The 17,355-nt window shown below is 33.5% G+C and overlaps 1 protein-coding gene across 1 annotated transcript in view; it reads left to right on the top strand.

Annotated features, from left to right (window-relative positions):
• Positions 1-16,423, top strand: part of Smp_127340 (NADH-ubiquinone oxidoreductase fe-s protein 2 (ndufs2), putative) — a gene marked incomplete at its 3' end in the record, with an annotated part of 25,676 nt that extends 9,253 nt beyond the window's left edge. Inside the window, exons 5-12 of the mRNA XM_018792038.1 lie at positions 297-553; positions 3,093-3,307; positions 5,131-5,314; positions 6,661-6,844; positions 11,885-11,994; positions 14,611-14,756; positions 14,923-15,141; positions 16,249-16,423. Coding sequence (XP_018644939.1) covers positions 297-553; positions 3,093-3,307; positions 5,131-5,314; positions 6,661-6,844; positions 11,885-11,994; positions 14,611-14,756; positions 14,923-15,141; positions 16,249-16,423 — 1,490 coding nt within the window. The remainder of the gene's footprint in view (positions 1-296; positions 554-3,092; positions 3,308-5,130; positions 5,315-6,660; positions 6,845-11,884; positions 11,995-14,610; positions 14,757-14,922; positions 15,142-16,248) is intronic.
• Between the last annotated feature and the right edge of the window lie 932 nt (positions 16,424-17,355).

The raw sequence follows: 17,355 nt of genomic DNA, 5'->3' as shown, positions 1-17,355 counted from the left end.
TATCCATCTTTGCTTATAATGCTTGTGAATATGTGTAATAGTTCAAAGCTGTAGTGATTAAGACTTTGGTATATTGTTGGCTGTAGCATACTTCTAATTTTTGTCATTTCCTGTCCCGATTTACATGTATAGGTTTGTAGGTTTAATTCTAACCATACCGGTTCTGTTTACTTTTGATGCTTTATAATACAATTCTCTCAAAGGTTATTTATCAATTGATTCACTATTCTTACTATATGGAAGTGAAATAGATAGGCGAGTGTTATAAAACACATGTTTATTCTTTTTTAATCTAGCTCTTTATTCTGAAATAACTAGAATAATGAATCACTGTTTAGCTGTTGGTTCCACTGTTCTGGATATTGGAGGTATAACTCCAATCTTCTGGTTGTTTGAAGAACGTGAAAAAATGTTTGAATTCTATGAACGTGTGTCTGGTGCTCGTATGCACGCTGCTTACATTCGTCCAGGAGGTGTTTATTTAGATATGCCACTGGGACTGATGGATGATATTTATCAGTTCATACAAAAATTCCCACAGCGATTAGATGAAGTAAGTTGTATATCATCTTGATTTGACCTATTATTCACTCGTATTTCATTTGTTCCTTTCGTTCTTGCAAACAATTGAAAGTCTCATTTCTAGACTACATGGCAATTGTCATCCATGAATAGATAGTATATTCATTGAGGATGGCTTTACTTCGTCTGTTCTAAAGTTAGACACCTGCCACTTGACATAATTTTGGTGCTGCAGGTAATGGTTTCAAAATTATAAATAAACTATATTCATGCAATTTTGTTTACAGAAATATTTGTTGTAACCTTACTCAGACAGATGTCGCTAAGGCTTCGGGGTTGCATATTCGTGTAGGTTCGTCCATCGATAATAAGATTATTTTTAAGAAATCTCATGAAAAGATAATCCTCCTTAATATTGGCTTTCTAAAACCGTCAGTTTCCGTTTAAGTTCAGCAAATGTTGAGTACACCACTGCTTGATTAATCTCCCCCCCAGTGTGATGAATTTGTACATTCCACTTGTAGAATATCGCTGGTCTTAATGCTGTGTGTTTTCTATCGACTCCAAAAATAAGAAGTACGATGCTCGGTTTCATTTTGATCTGTAAGTTGTATTCACTGTCCTATTGAATATTCCTGTAAAAATCAGTATGTATTCATCGATAGTTGTTTGAAGATTTTACGTCTACACTGACTTAATACACTGCAGGTTGGGTAAAAATTTAACTTTATCGGAAAGTGTTCGGACTTAATTGTTGTAAGGAGTGCTTTCCTCATGTAAGTATTGTTGGGAAATAAGTTGTTTACTGAAAATCCGACCTGAATCAACCGATAATAATTTACACTTCTAATTTTTAAGACTTACGTACGAATAAATTAGGCCCCATGAAAATTGAAGCCTGAATTTTAATCCCCAAAGGCACTAAAAACGATAATTACACATTATTTTTCCCCTGTTACCGTCAGTTATATAAAAAAAGCTTTTTGAAACTTTTCCTCGATAAGTCGTGTTGAGGGTCATTGGGGCGTAGTGCCAGTTCTGTTGATAATTTTCATGTATTCTGATTTTTATGAATAGCGACGAGTCATTCCAAGTATTGACGTTTTTTTGAGGAAGAGCGTCTAATAGTAAAATGTTAAGAGATTAGCGGTCTCTAATTAAAATTGTGTTTTGGAAATTTTGTTTTGAGTTTCAGTCTAAAACGTCCATAAACGTGCACTTATAGCTGGCTACAACTGACATCAATATATCGGTTTATATAGATAGATTATAATTGTGTCAGGTATTATTGTTATGCAGCTGTGCATCACTGATAATGTGCTCATATCGTTCCCGAAATAAATAAAGAAAACAACACCTTTTTTCAAATTCTGAAGAATAATAAACTAATCAAGTCTACATTTAGGTTATAATCAGATGGTGGGTTGTTGAAATGTGACTTCACTTATCGCCCCTACGTAGCATGTTGTGTGTCGTCTACTTTAACACCAGGGTTTGATAAACTAACATAATACAGTAAGAAGTTCTGGAATTTTGTTCAAACTAATCGATAGGCGAATGGTAAATTCAGGTGGAGGCAAACGACATTCAGTTGAATTGGTTCAAATACAAACCAACACAGTCCACATCGTAACAATAATCAAATACGGACATCAGAAACAAAGTAAATAGAAAGGTGATGGTGATAAATAAGTGGTAATTGGTCTCAGGAGACTGGATATAAACACAGCTTCACTTGAAATGATGGGTTAGTATTCACCCTAAGGGCACGTAGCCATAACATTTAGGAGGATAGCTTTAAGTGCAACCGGTCTGGGGCTCATGTTTTAGCTTATGATAGAATCAGTCTCCTAGCGTTCATATTTTTCTCCTATTTCTTTGTCACACTTTTAAATCTAAGCGAAAAGCTTCGTGAATGGGTGATTCAAATAGGTCTTTCTAAACATTTTTAGTGAATTACTACCATTTACATTACCACGTACAATATCATCGGTGCATATATCACAAAACTTCTTGTTTTCAGCGTTTAATAACTCCATTTGCTGGGTTTTTGTCAAATAATTCAGTGATTTTATTAGTTTATTGGTATGATTTTTAATGTGCCTAAAATGAAACACATGTAGTAGTTGATTTGGATTTAGAGAAGAGTCCCTAGAACTTACAAACAAACTCGATCATATCTTTCTAAGGCTAGTTTATAAGTAATTTGTTTACGCTGTACTATTCAGTCTCGGTCCCGTCGTATAATGTATAGAACTGAAGGATGAAGGATAGAATATAACAAATTCGCTGTATATTATGAACGTTTTATCATTCTTTCTTTGTTGTTAATTATGTTCCAGTTGTTACCTGAATTTATTGATTTATTTTAGTAGCATTGCGTTCTTTGAGCTATATGGCTTAATTGTGAAGCTTTCTATGTCATTCTGGATAACATCACATGCACCTACTTTATGTAATGGGCTCCACAATTAAACCATCTGGCCTACTGAATGTAACACCACAAAAAGTATCCACTTGAACTATAACATTTCCATCATTATTGGTTTATATTTGATTTTATTAATCAGATTAGCGATCTATTGTTTGATAATCCAATTTGGATTACTCGCACTAAAGATGTTGGTATTGTTAGCGCTGAAGATGCTCTAGATTTGGGATTCTCGGGGGTTATGCTTCGTGGGAGTGGGATTAAATGGGATTTACGTAAAACACAACCTTACGACGCCTATGAAGATATGGATTTTGATGTACCAGTTGGTGTTCATGGTGATTGCTATGATCGGTTAGTTAACTGCTGCCAACAATGTATAAATTTTCTTGGCAAATTTTAAATATATTAGTGTAATGTATTCTTGAATTTGTGTTTTGGTGGAATTACTCTCTCATAACGTAATCAATTTGACAGAGAACGGGTGGCTACTCGTTATAAAATAATTTTCTAAACTAAAATATATAAATCCAGTCAGAATGTCTAGTGATCTGTCTTTCTAAGACTGGTATTTGTGGCTATCTGTTTTGTAAGTCACTGACATGTCAATGAATAAAGACCTGACTTCTAGTCTTACTTTTTCCCATCATATCGCCCCCAACAAAATGATGCGGGACTCGAAAACATTGGTAAAACAGTTTTTGCTACCGTACTCTTAAATACTGTTTTTGTTATGTAGTTTCGACTTAGTCATATCGCACTGTTTAACCTAAAGGTTGAGGAATATCTATCAAGAGACCCTGATCAGTTACATTAATGCTAGCTTACAAAAACCTTTTGTGGTAGACCTATGACCGTAAGGTCAAAAGGATGGAAGCAACCTACACACAAACCACATATCACATTAAAGATGTCCAGTAGTTATCCTGTTGTAGATTTATTTTACATTCTTCATTATTAGAAAATCTAGGTTTAAGAGACATGGTTTCTGTTTTAGTTACATTTCTATTTAAATTATATCTGTCAATGTCCTTAGTTTTCGATACTTACATTGTTTTTCTCCCTTCACTCCTTTTTTGTTGTTACTCATTTCATTGTGTTCTGTTTTACCAATATTTTTCGTTTTTATTAATAAATAAGCAAACGGAATTTTCAATAGACGATTTCAAATTTGACGTTCACTGATCAAAAGTGAACAGTTGAACTACGTTTTAAATTCTTTCCGTAACTGATGTGTGGGCGAGAATGATTATGATTGGTTGTCTGCTTAGTCAGACATGTAGATAGTCTGACAGATGTCAGATGAGTTATCCATTCCCCTATCCTTATTATTTATCATTATTGATTGATCGTCTACCGTTGTTGGTTTGTGTCGGGTTATGGCATGGGAATATATTTACGTTCTAGTCAGGCTAGTCACGTGTTCTTGATCTGAGTTGTGTTGAAGTCGTGTAGAGTAGACACTGGGAGGGAATCTAGTGTAGATATTCGTCTAAGCGTTATAACAGTAACATTCAGACATACAAATTGTCAATGTTCCTGGTGTTATGGACTTGTCGCTACTCGTGCTCGATTCCTTTCATCGTCCTATATTTTCCACATAAATTTGGAATTTAGGTTCACTCCATACTTTTTGTTTCCCTGTCTCATATGAACTTTTTAAAATATATTCTTCATGCTTAAATTCCCCACTTCATTATATATTACTGCTATTTCCTTTCTTAGTGTAGAAATGTGAAATTATGACAACTTGAATCAGCATATCATTCGTAGCAGGTCCTGAGGTATTTTATGACTGACTGACTAAGCCCAGACTTTTCCTCTTTGTTAAGTGCATTATAGTGAATGTAGGTCTGTGTGTGAGTAAAAGAAATAATCAAGGCGAGACCATAATTTGTGGACGATTCTGAATGATTCTGATTTCTCATACTAATATACAACTCTCTTCAAAACCAAGTAGGTTGGCGAGTTTTCTCACGGTCACTTTAGTGTCTCTCAAAGGTCGTCCAGAAATTATTGTCTCACCATAGTCACTACTTTCAAATATCAGTTGTTCTATTCTATGTATGTGATTATAGATTAGACGCAATGAGTGTACATTTCGTGAGGCAATAATTTTAGTCTATAGATTTCCTTTTGAAATAATCTAACTAGTATTTTCTTATTTAACAATTAAGATTTATAGTACGTATGGAAGAAATGCGTCAATCATTGCGTATTATGGAACAATGTCTTAATAAAATGCCCAAAGGTGAGATCAAAGTGGATGATGCCAAAATTTGTCCACCTAAACGTGCTGAAATGAAAAGTTCTATGGAAGCTCTTATTCATCATTTCAAATTATTCTCAGAAGGTTACTTGGTGCGTGTTTTCTTAGTTTTTAGAAATAATTTTCTGTTTAGAGTAACTGCTTCTATGAATTTGTTGTTCACCTTGTTGTGCTAATGAGGTATGGAAACTCTGACCGATGCATATATCTGCCTGGTCCTACGTTATAGCTGACTGACTTTCTACAGTGGTTTCGTGAGGATTGTTAAGTTTCCATAGTTTGAATCACGAGCTGATCTTAGCTAGACCATTATTAGAAACTAGAAAGCACTAGACGACCATCTTGTCCTCGTATGGGACTCTTCGACAGTGTGTATCGCACCCTTAGGCCCTTCAGTTTCACAAGCGAGCGCCTCGTTTCTTAACAACTCAGCCGGAATCCAATGATGTACATGTCTATTAGTAATCAATGCGGGATATTTCACATGACGAGGTGAGACTATAATTTTTGTAAGACTTTTGAGCGACTCTAGAGTAACTTTGAGGGTGTCCAACTCATACCTAGGACAATATGAGGGTTATAAACCAGTGTGGATGTTGGGGTGATCCAGAAAATTTCTCGCAATAGACAAGAAAGGCTCAGGAAACATTAATAAGCATTTTATCCATTCAGAGTTGACTAGAAGTTTTGCGAGAAACATCACGAAAGTGAAAAGTCACATGTAGAGTTTCTGATTAGCTGATTACTCCACTGCTACTATGTTTAGTAGCATTCCAGAATTCTCAGGAAAACCCAAGGACTTCTAAAATACTATAAAAACCCTATATTTTCTGTGCATAAATGAACCTTTGGAGTAACGTACTTCTCGCATATTTTGCGCCTTTTCTCTCGTGTTCAAGTCTCTGTGTAGATTCAGCATGGGGGTTACGAGAATAGCTTAGGATCCGAGTATAGCGTTCAGTTAGCAAGACTTATCAGTGGAGAATTAGAATTATGATTTACTGTTGATGGTTAAGGTTAGGAATTAGATTTAGGGTTTTCATCACGAACTGACGTCAGCTATAATACCAAATAGGTGAATGAATTTCGCGGCAAAATCCAAGGCTCGTTATCTTATACCTGGTTGGTTTGTCCATGAATTATAGTCTCGCCCACGACCGTCTTTCCTTGACTGATGTGGATAACTGTCTTACACTCGACATGGCCGAACTTCATTTCTCATGGATTTCCACTAGAACTCTGGGATTTCGATCTAAACTTTATTCCCTAATGAGGACGGAATTATTATTAGTATAAAGGCTTTTCATAGTTTGTAATTAAATGTATAAGAAAAAATTTATTTTGGAAACATTTTGCTCGATTTGTCACAATTTTCCTATGATTTATCCTAATTTTATTTTCAAAATTTAATCAATAGTGTTTTTCAACTTCTATCAAGGTACCACCTGGATCGACGTATACTGCTGTTGAAGCTCCGAAAGGTGAATTTGGAGTTTATTTAGTCTCTGATGGTACAAACAAACCATACAGATGCAAAATCAAAGCTCCAGGCTTTGCTCACATGGCGGCAATAGATAAACTTTGTCGGGGTTTTATGCTACCCGATGTAGTCGCAGTTATAGGTAACAATTCATTGTGTTTAATGTTGATAATGTTAATAATTTTTATGAGTATTTTATATTTAATGTTTTAGAATTTTTAATACAAGTGATTGAAATGAAAATTTTTTAAAGGATGAGTTTATGTTTATCTTTCAAATGATTTTGAACTCGGAGTCTGTTTTGGTTGAATTGGTCCATGTTCACAAGGTGTCTAATTATGAGGTTTCTTATGGAATTTGTATTTTTCTTTCGAATCATCCCGGATAATTTTTTTAAATCCTCTTACACTTGAGAGAAAATTCTTTTAAGAGAGTTAGTCCTTCTCTTCAAGATATTTGCACTTTTTTCACCTTTAAAATAAATAGTCATGTAAAACATTTCTTTTGATACGTCGTTTATTTATATTTTTGGAAGTTTGAGCTTTTATTATTTATTTATTTAAACACATAAATATTGGTACAAGGGGCACCAGATATATATGCGCCCCACAAATCTCATTTGATTTGTGTGAGGGCTGTAATACTGCCCAGGTGCCCAAACTGAAGCAGGTGATTTTCTTAGGGGGCCACACCCGGAACTTTTGACGTAAAGGTCTGATCCACAAGTCAGTGGAGCATCGTGAGGAGATGCAGTCCTATGGTAGCCGGTGACCAACGATCGATTCATACGCCATTTGTTCCCTCAGGATACTGGAGCCAGCCCATGTGCACCATTGGTTTGGAATCAGGGTTTTCGATAAGTAATTTCTATCATGAGTCGTTTAAACAGACAGACTCGACATTAAAAGTCATTAGTATGGTGTACAAAAACCTGTCAAATACAATGAGCTTAAATTCTCTTGGTATTGCTGAAGCGTTTGGCATACATTTTGGGAAGCTAGAACTGTGTATATAGCGAATCTTTACTAAGAAAAGTATACTACACTAAGTATAAAAGTGAAATTATGAAAACAGGAAACAGCTAAATGAACATTTTAATATCGAAAAATATCAGTCGAGATAAATAATAGATGTACTTAGTGGAGCTTGTGTTATAATTCTATTTGCTTTAATATCTATTTAAAAAATATATAACAGAAAGTTGCGTTAAAGTCAATACTGGCCATAAGTTATCTCTGATGAATAGCTTTTTATCCGACTTTTGGTCTCAGAAAATCATGCTTTAAGATTTAATTATTCTTTGTTTCTGACCGTTTCGTATCATAAACTAGCTGTCATGACTTTTACCAATCAATCAAAAGCCCTTCTTTTTGGAATAGGCCTAAACTACTTAATCATATTTAAATAATATATTGTAGTCAATACAATAAATGACTCTAAGAAGCGTCAGATAATGATATTGAGGTTTAGAATTGAACACAGTAGTTAGATCTAACTCTGTACATTTCTGTCTTATAAATATCTGTACAACAGTCTAAATACTGCCGTTTTGAAAACAAACTTTATGATAGTTTTAATTTGTCGGTTTGAATTGAATCAATAAATATGATGGTTTCGGCGTTCACATGCTCGTCTCAGCTATATGCTACTGGTTCCAGTTATCATTCTATCCTATCAAAAGAATATATGTATTAGTAAATGAAACAGATAATTGACTTGTGAAACAAATCTTCGGAAAAAAACAAAATTTATTAGTATCATTAATTTTTCTATTTCCCCTCGACGCTATTTGTGATCATCAACTTTCATCCTAACGGTCTGTAACCATATTCACTTACTGAAATCACCAGGTCGAGGTATTATGTTCAGTTTAAATATATTACATGGGTTATCTTGATTTTTTCAGTAGTGTACATATGTTGATTTTGAAGGTGTTGTGTTCTATGAGCCGGATGGTTTAGTGATCACAACACCATCAACATTCTCGTGCTGAACTACAAATATTATTTTTCATCTCAATATATTGATTTGATTTCTAATATGCAGCCTTGAATATTTTTGGCTCGTTGTTTTTTACAAGGGAATTGTCTTTGTGTAGATGAAATGCATATTTATGAAATCCCTTCATCCTATTGATCTATCAACATTCACTATTTATGATATTCATATTGTTTAAAATTTATAAAATTTATAGTTAGCTTATATTCGATGCATAATAATAATAATAATAATAATAATAATAATAGTTACTCGACATCGCTGACCGGTATCAAGTGTTGAATCTGCCAATCGGAGTTCCTTCCACAATTTTCTTTATTTCGCACCTATTCTGTTTGTAGCTCAGTATCCATAATCCAACCAATTACATTTTTGACCTACACCGGTAATCTTAGGCCAATCCCAACAGAGCTCCTTTTGGTTCACTTTACCTAAGCCTTTCTATTCTACCTTGGGTCCAAGAGAGAAGTCATCAGCTTGCCTCTATAATTATTATTCAGTCATAATTCAAAAACCAATACAGAGTAAAATCTTGATCACTTGTCAGCATAATTAAGAAATTGCAGTAACGGTACAGCTACTCCATAAGTGAAAGAGAACTGAGTAGTAGACCCGTAATAAATTAACAGTAACCTAAGAAAGTTACAACATACTACAACAATATTCATCACAGAAAAGCCTACAAACAGTAGAACACAAATGTACAAAAAATTAATTATTTTAATAACAAAGGAATAAAATCCTAAAAGTTTATTTCAGATAGGACGGTTTCGGATGTTCAATTTTTTCAATACCCGTCCAGTTATAACAGTAGTACTAATGATAATAATGACTTTATTCAATTCTGTGTGTTTAGTACAATATGGAATTTTTAGCATACAATATTTCAACAAGTTACTACTATCCTAATTATGTCACCAAAAATACACATATGCATGGATGAAGTAAGTAAAGAGAATGAAGGTATTTATGTGAATTAGATAAGTGATATGATTTTCAACAAAAAAAATTAGTGGAATATAAACTTTTACATTTAAATTCATTGGTAATTGGCTTATAATATTTATTTATTTACTTACTTTTTTGTGCTTGTATTTAATAACTGCGATGGTTTAGGTACTTTGGATATTGTATTTGGGGAAGTGGATCGATAGACCCTCATATCAATTCGTAAACAATATAAGAAGATTAAAGTCAACCTGCTTCTTCTTTGAGTAATATTGATTTAATATGTATTTCAATAAAAAAAAGAGAACATCTTTCGGTTGTTTTGGTTTTGCTACATTGGCTTGATTGTTGTTTGTTGAATGTGAAAATAAACTAATCTGTCTACATGAATCTTTTCAAAAAATTGTGTAATATCAGTTGTAAACGCAATTTACAAGCTTCTAATGATTTCAGAACAAATTTGATGAACAGCAGTGTTTTTGTTACAATGGCTGACTTGAACAGTTTATAAATAAATACCCCATTTTTTATCCTACTAAAAACAGCATATAGTATGTTGGACAGAAATTTTTTGTACCTATTCCTTACGTCGTTTAGATGTAATCAGGTTACAACCACCGTTACGTCAGCAGCACCGGACAAAATGTTTCGGTACAAAATGTTATTTATAGATCATTATAGATTATTTATAGATCCATTCACCAGGTACTTGGGCATGAGCCGCACTCTAAGTGTAGGTTCAAATGATACTATTCGAATCCCCAAATCAAGGTAGGTGGAGAGGGATTTGAACTTTGAACTCAGTCGCCAGAAGTCAAAACCATTAACCACCATCACATGGTGTTGTAAGATGTCCTATATGCTTTCATCCTGTCCGCCGCCACCTCAGCGTCGGAAATCAGAGCAATTCCGGTCGCCACACAATCGCCGAACTTTAGTAGACAGAAGACCACCACAAAGCATGCTAGCCTTAATATACAGGCTCTAAAACGTATGTTTGGGGTATCGAGGCTGGTTGTGCTGCATGTTACTCTTTGACGATAACACATTAAATCATTCCCACCAAGCGTCACATGTAACCGTGTTTTACCAGCTTGCTTTGACCCTATCAAAAGATTGTATACGAATCTGACGTAGACATAAAGCAGCTTGCACTGTGAAAGAAAGCAAGGGAATGCTGAAATGATAGTAATCCAGTAAATTGGAGGGGGGATAGCGAAAAGAACTACGGATTCAGTTAGTCTGGAACAGTGAAATGGCATAATCTGTGATAGATGAGGGATGACAAGATCACTTGAAGCGATTGACGCATCGATCAGAGAATCCGTGTGATTGGCTGGTAGCCATAATCATGAGGAAACGTGCAATAGTCGGGCGTTCCATCAGCTTCAACATATTTTTATGGATAGCTCCCAAAAGCAATAGATGAAGTAGCTTCTGTGTTAAATTACGGTGCATCATTTCCATCTGTTGTTACGGCTCATGGGGTTTGTTGGATATTCTGTAGATAATCATGAAGAGCCTATGCATGATCTTAGTGGTATCGGTCCTCGTAACTAAACAGAATACTGAGATAATGAATTCTTTCCCGAATAAAGTGTGAAAGTTACTATCCCGTCAATAATTAAATAGGTCAGTGCAAGGGTCATTAATTTATTATGTACACTGGATACAAGGTCTGGAATCCTACTGTTCGTCGTGCAAATTTCATAGCTTTCATGAAGTAATTGTTTTGTTAGCTTATTTAGTTTGCTCTGTTGATACAAATATAATCAAGGGGTCTACATATGCGATATAATCGAAGTGTCCCCATTGACGTTAAGATAAAATTATACTTAAACTGTACACAGTCTTTGTGCTTGTTCTCACTTATTATCAAGTCTTATAAGACATTCAACGGATATATAAATTTACGTTGTACAGCATCGTTTTCATACCCAATCAATAATGTGTCCAGATTGTACTTCAATCGATTACGGGACAATATTACGGATTTGACATGTTCTTAACATGTAGCCTATAGGTAACTAATGGAAGTTAACTATCTTGTTAGATTCAATTATTTTCGAGAACTTGTTTCAGTAAGCTTTCTTTTTACCAAATATTTGTTTCTAATAGTTGAATGATCATCATCTTGATTATTTTTTTGTCCTACTTTTTAAAAAAATCTTCGATTATAGGATCGTTATGGATTACGATAAACTCTCTATTCAAACAAAATGTCTTCTTCATACAGTCTCAGAAAGTATTGGTCAATTAGAAAGTATGATACATAGTTTAAAGTCAAGTTTGGAACTGGATGAAATAAATAAATTGTATCATAGATTAAATCAAGATATACAAAATGTTTGTTGATTTTTTGTAAACAGTGATATGTTATCTATTATTTATTGATGTAACGATTTCTCCTGTAGTTTTTTGACTATCAAGTGAAATTGAATGAAGATCGTGCAACATCACAAATCGACGGGATTTAGAAATGATGATCACTGGATTTTGATCCAGTAGATAAATAGTATAGTGTTCACTGAATGTCACTTCCAATCCACACTATCTATCACTTAGCAGTCTTCGACTGGAACCAAATTTGTCCAATTCATTCTTGGTTCAAACGATATTACTACATGATAAAAATCACTCATTAGATCCACTGAAAAAACTCATCTGAAGTCTTTTCATATCAAATTACTGTCTTGGCCTCTCGCAATATTTTAGTATGAATATATGTGAATAATAAGTGGTTCTTCAATAAATAATCATTAAAACTAACATTCGGGACTTTGAACTCAGCAGCAGCAGTTAATTCTAAGCATAGACAAACATAAAATCAGTTCGATATGATTGGAGAGGTAAAAAATATACCAATCATTAAGAAACAGCTTCCGACTGACTAATGTAATACCGAAAAAATGTGTACCACAGCAAACTAGTTACTCATCAGTAATACAGTTGTAATACAAGTCCTGCACCATCTTTCAAACGTACGAATCGCCTAACCACATAACTTTATTGTGAATCTGATAAATTGAAATAAAGCACATAAAGGAGTGCTAGATATGATATTTATTTATATGTTTAGTTAACATTAAATGTTACCCATGAAAAATTTAATGAACGACCGATTTGTCCAACAGGTGCTTAACTTTTTAATACACAACTAAATATCAAAATTGGATCGATTTCTGCAGATTTATTCTGGACATAATGAATTATTGAAGATGACTAGTTATTGTTCACTTTATGATCCCTTTTATACTATGTGAAGAAATGTCAATTTACATACTTACCTAACCACGGTATTCAAAAGAAGTTCCCATAAATGTAACTTAGCATTCATACTATTTTCAGCATCATTTATTTCACAGGGTTCAATATAGCATTAAACTTTTTACCAAGTAGTTGATATGATTATTTATTATTATTAGTACGTCACTCCTACCTCATTTAAATTTGTTTCGATTATAATGGTTTTACTTTTTTTATTTGACTTATCATTTAATTCATTTCATAATAAATTTAAAGCTGTTTTAGTATAGGAGGTTTGTGGAGATTGTTGGATTTCATAGTTTGCATTACAGATAGACCCTAGTTCGACAAATGTTTTTTTGGAATCACATGAGAATTCCTTGACAGAGTATTCAAAAAATAAGAAAAGGCTGGAAATAATTGTTTTCAATAGGCTTATGCCCCTAAGGCTGAGGGCATTCTGTCCAATGAATATACGGTACGAAAACGTTTAGGAAATTGACGAATTATTTCTCAAACTCCGATTGAATGGTTACTTACTCCCAAAAGTTGACATAGTTTATCAATAAATCTATAAATACTATTGTTTTCTGGAATAAAGGAACCTTGAAATAATGCTTCCCTTCTTACTTTATGCATTTTCTTTACCGTTCGGGACTTAAGCCTAAAAGTATTTGAGAAATCTGGGAAGGTTGGCATCAAGGGCTTGCTTAGAAAACGTATCGTGTTACAAACCGGGAAACATTAATTATTATTTGACTCTGATAGGATCATGGACTGCTGAGGAGGTTCGTACTATCGCGGAATATATGTCTAGCGTTACTTGGTTTTCAGTGTATGCCCAACTAACATCAGATCCTAGAAATTATATAAAATAGTTTGCTCAAAACTATAGATTTGTATTTTTGTTACTTACCTCTATGTGTTTTCTTATGGGGACGAAAGGTCACTGAAATTGACGCTTGAATAATATCAAAAACATTAACAATTATCTATCGTTTTAACATCCGATTTTATTCCGTATTTACATTTACTTATTTACATTCCGTTATTTTAACGTTTTGTTAATACTCTGGTGACGTTTCATTAGTCCTCCTGGGCAACTCTCTTAGTAAAAGCTTTAAAAACAGTTAACTATTAGAATCCCTTGATAGATGACTAACAATTTGTTATTCTGTTGACAGTGTCTGATTAATTCCGGTCAGTGTTTGTTCTGTCATTCTTTATTTGTTCATTTATTTCAGTTATTTTAGTCTTCTAACCTGATTCTTGACTTTAGTTGTTGATTATTATTTCTCCAATTGCTTGAGTGGTGGTAGCATTCAGCTGTATTCCACTCAGTCGCAGGTTCAAACGTCATTTTACCTACTACCATTTTTTTTCAATTGGATTGTATCACTAACCTTTACAATAAGAATATGATTCATTATATGAATCTATACCTAGTCGAGTAGCATTAATTTCTTGATAAACTGCACTAATTCCAGTTGAAATTTCAACAGTTCTCTTTCAAGTTTGTGCTTAGAGTTTTGTTCAGAATGACAACAATTCCTTCACAGTTGAAGCATGCAACATGAAGAATACCTCACGGAAATTATCCTTTCAACGTGTGAAGCTCATTTCATATTTACTTGATTTTTTTCTCTTGTTAATATTTTATTCAAATCGGTCGATAAATTTCAAAAGTACTTTTATTCATTACTACCGGTTGTTTAGATTAATTCGAATTGTGATCGTCTATCAACTTTACTTTCAACTGTTGAACCATATTCGCGTCGTTCTCAATTACGTTTAAGTTTGGATCAAACACGTTTTGAATGTAAACAGTATGAAACTAATTTAAAAGTTATCGATCGAAAAAAGTAAGTACAATAGTTTATTGTTGTTTTTCACTGCATATATTATTTGAATTTTTTAAAAATGTAGCTTTTCACCTTAATTGAAATCTTTTTTACATTTATGTTTCCAGTAATTGATGGTTGTTAAATGTTTAATCTCTGTTTGTAAATAATGTTTAATCCTTTTTAGAAATGAAAAATGGCGACACATAATAGAACGTGAAGAGTTATTATCTCATGATTTTTCTACTAATGCATCTGTACGTAATAATAATTGTTTGTCTGGCTCAACTATCATCAAATTGGACCCTGATTTAGAACATTATTCAAGATTATCTAATGTTGGAAAGCAAATTGATGATATGTTGTTATCAGGATCATTTAGTTTAAGTGCTTTACAAGAACAAGGGTAAGTTTTTTTGACTCATATGATACAATACAAACTTTCGATGTTTTGTTCACTTGTCCTATCAAGGTTGACGTGTATTCATCATTTAAGTAATTCCACAGACCCAAAGCGCTAAAAACAGGTAATCAAACGTGAACTGAGGAACATACTTTTTCCAGATGTTAATTAATTTTGGATTCAAGAGCTTTTTTTCTTTGGATCCTTTCTAAACATCTAAAACTGAGTTTAATTTTATTTAGCGTATAGTGTCATTTAGTTTTTCGTTTTAACCGTATTGTTCAGTCACTACTACCAGGTTTGGAATCAAACCGGTTGCTCTCAGATGATTGGCTAACAAATGAAAATGTAATTCGAACCATTATTTTATGACTGCGAATTTAAAAATAGAATAGTTACCAATTATAAGCTGTGATAATCTAAATATGCTCCCTTACTTTTGATTTTGTTTTGACTACGGTAGTTTACGAAATAAAAGTCTTTCAGTTAGCAAATGAATGAATTAAATTTCTTCCTACCTGTTGTCATCAGATTGTTTTCATCGATTCACGTTCAGTCTAATAATATTCAAGGTATGTGTGTGATCACTTAGAAGAAAGTGTCGTTATTTTCTAGATCTGATGTTATTATTGTTTTGTCGTTAAGGATCTTTGTTGAGCATTTTCACACAATTATAGTGATTATTTGTTTTACATGGTTACTTCGAGTTAATCTATAATTAAACTTACTAGTCAAAATCTTCATTACCACTAGTTGTTGTTTTTGTTCAATCTACAATTCAGCTACTTCTTGTTATTTACTCGGTCAGAGGCTTTGTGGAATAATTCATATAGTTTTAATAGAAAAGGATCAATCTCATGAGGTTTATGATGTTTACTACATTCACTTTTGTTTTTAAAATAGTCCGTAAGGAACTTTTCTCTTCCTGAAGCCAGTTCGTAGTGGATGCCCTACCAGTTGTCTCCCTATAAACCCAGTACATCCAACTACTGACATGAATGAAAAAGTATGGTAATGCGATAACTTTTAAGAAAACATTTGTTTTTTTATTTCATAGTATTTGTACTGGACTTTATGTTTACTTGTAAGTTTATATTTTTTACTCTTTAGAATGACTTTAAAGAAGGCGCAACGTCGTATCATGGATATTCTGAATACTCTTGGATTATCAAATACTGTTATGCGTCTTATTGAACGGCGAAGTCATCAGGATAAAATATTATTCTGGGTTTTAGTGGCTGTTACACTGATCTTATTTTGGGGTATTTGGAGGCTTTTCCATTAGTCATCCATGTAAACTTTTCTCTCCATCTATTTTTTTCTAAGTGTTTATTCGTGTACGTTTGTATTTTGAGTTCTCTACGTCTTTCAGTTAATTTGTTAATTCAATGATTATATTTGTACAACTTTATCTCCCATTACTTTTGGATGTCTTGAGATGTCTATTGGCTTGTAAATAGCGGCTGTTGTACTTTTTCTATGTATTCAAACATGAGATAAAATGCTTTGAATAAACATTTGATTCTGGACCACTTGTTGTGGTTTTCATTATTTTTAAAAGTCTATTCTGACTAATTCTGTGTTCTAATGTGGGTAAATATTCTCACACGTACTACTAGTTTACACTCGGTAAACTAATCATGTTTACAGGTGTTAACAAATAGGTAATGGAGCGTGTGACGTTATAAGCGTAGCCATAAATTGAGTCATACTAATCAGAGTTACTTATTAATAACGGACATTGAGTGTGTATTGTACGTAGCAAATTTTCAGTTCAGTAATTGTATTCCAGTATGTAATGTAGTAAACGGGAGTTGGCGTTTACAGGTGTCATGGCAGACTATGTAATGGTCCTTCCTGAATGATTTAAGTTCGATATACCATCGTTATGCGTAAAGTATGTAGACATAAGAACTAGGATAGTTGATGTCAGTTTGCAGGTAGTTGACTTAGTATTATGAAGGATGAAAATGTGTATCTGATAACACAGCTTAATTCTATAATCTATTTCGCATTTTTAGGTTATAGTATGTGTTACAGGAGAACTGGAGACGTTTGGCCGATTAAGAACTTACTTATTGACTATTAGTAATTTCACTGTGTTTTGGGATGTATTTGTTTTACTCAACTTCTGAACTTGTTTGTTTATATCTTTGACTTTCGACATTTTGGTTTTTCTTTGGCTTGGTATTTGGAAGTTTTTACCTCGAGGTCCTA

This window comes from Schistosoma mansoni (assembly GCF_000237925.1).
Source record: "Schistosoma mansoni, WGS project CABG00000000 data, chromosome 1 unplaced supercontig 0010, strain Puerto Rico, whole genome shotgun sequence".
Taxonomy (NCBI): domain Eukaryota; kingdom Metazoa; phylum Platyhelminthes; class Trematoda; order Strigeidida; family Schistosomatidae; genus Schistosoma; species Schistosoma mansoni.
This window is presented reverse-complemented; position numbering and strand designations above follow the sequence as displayed.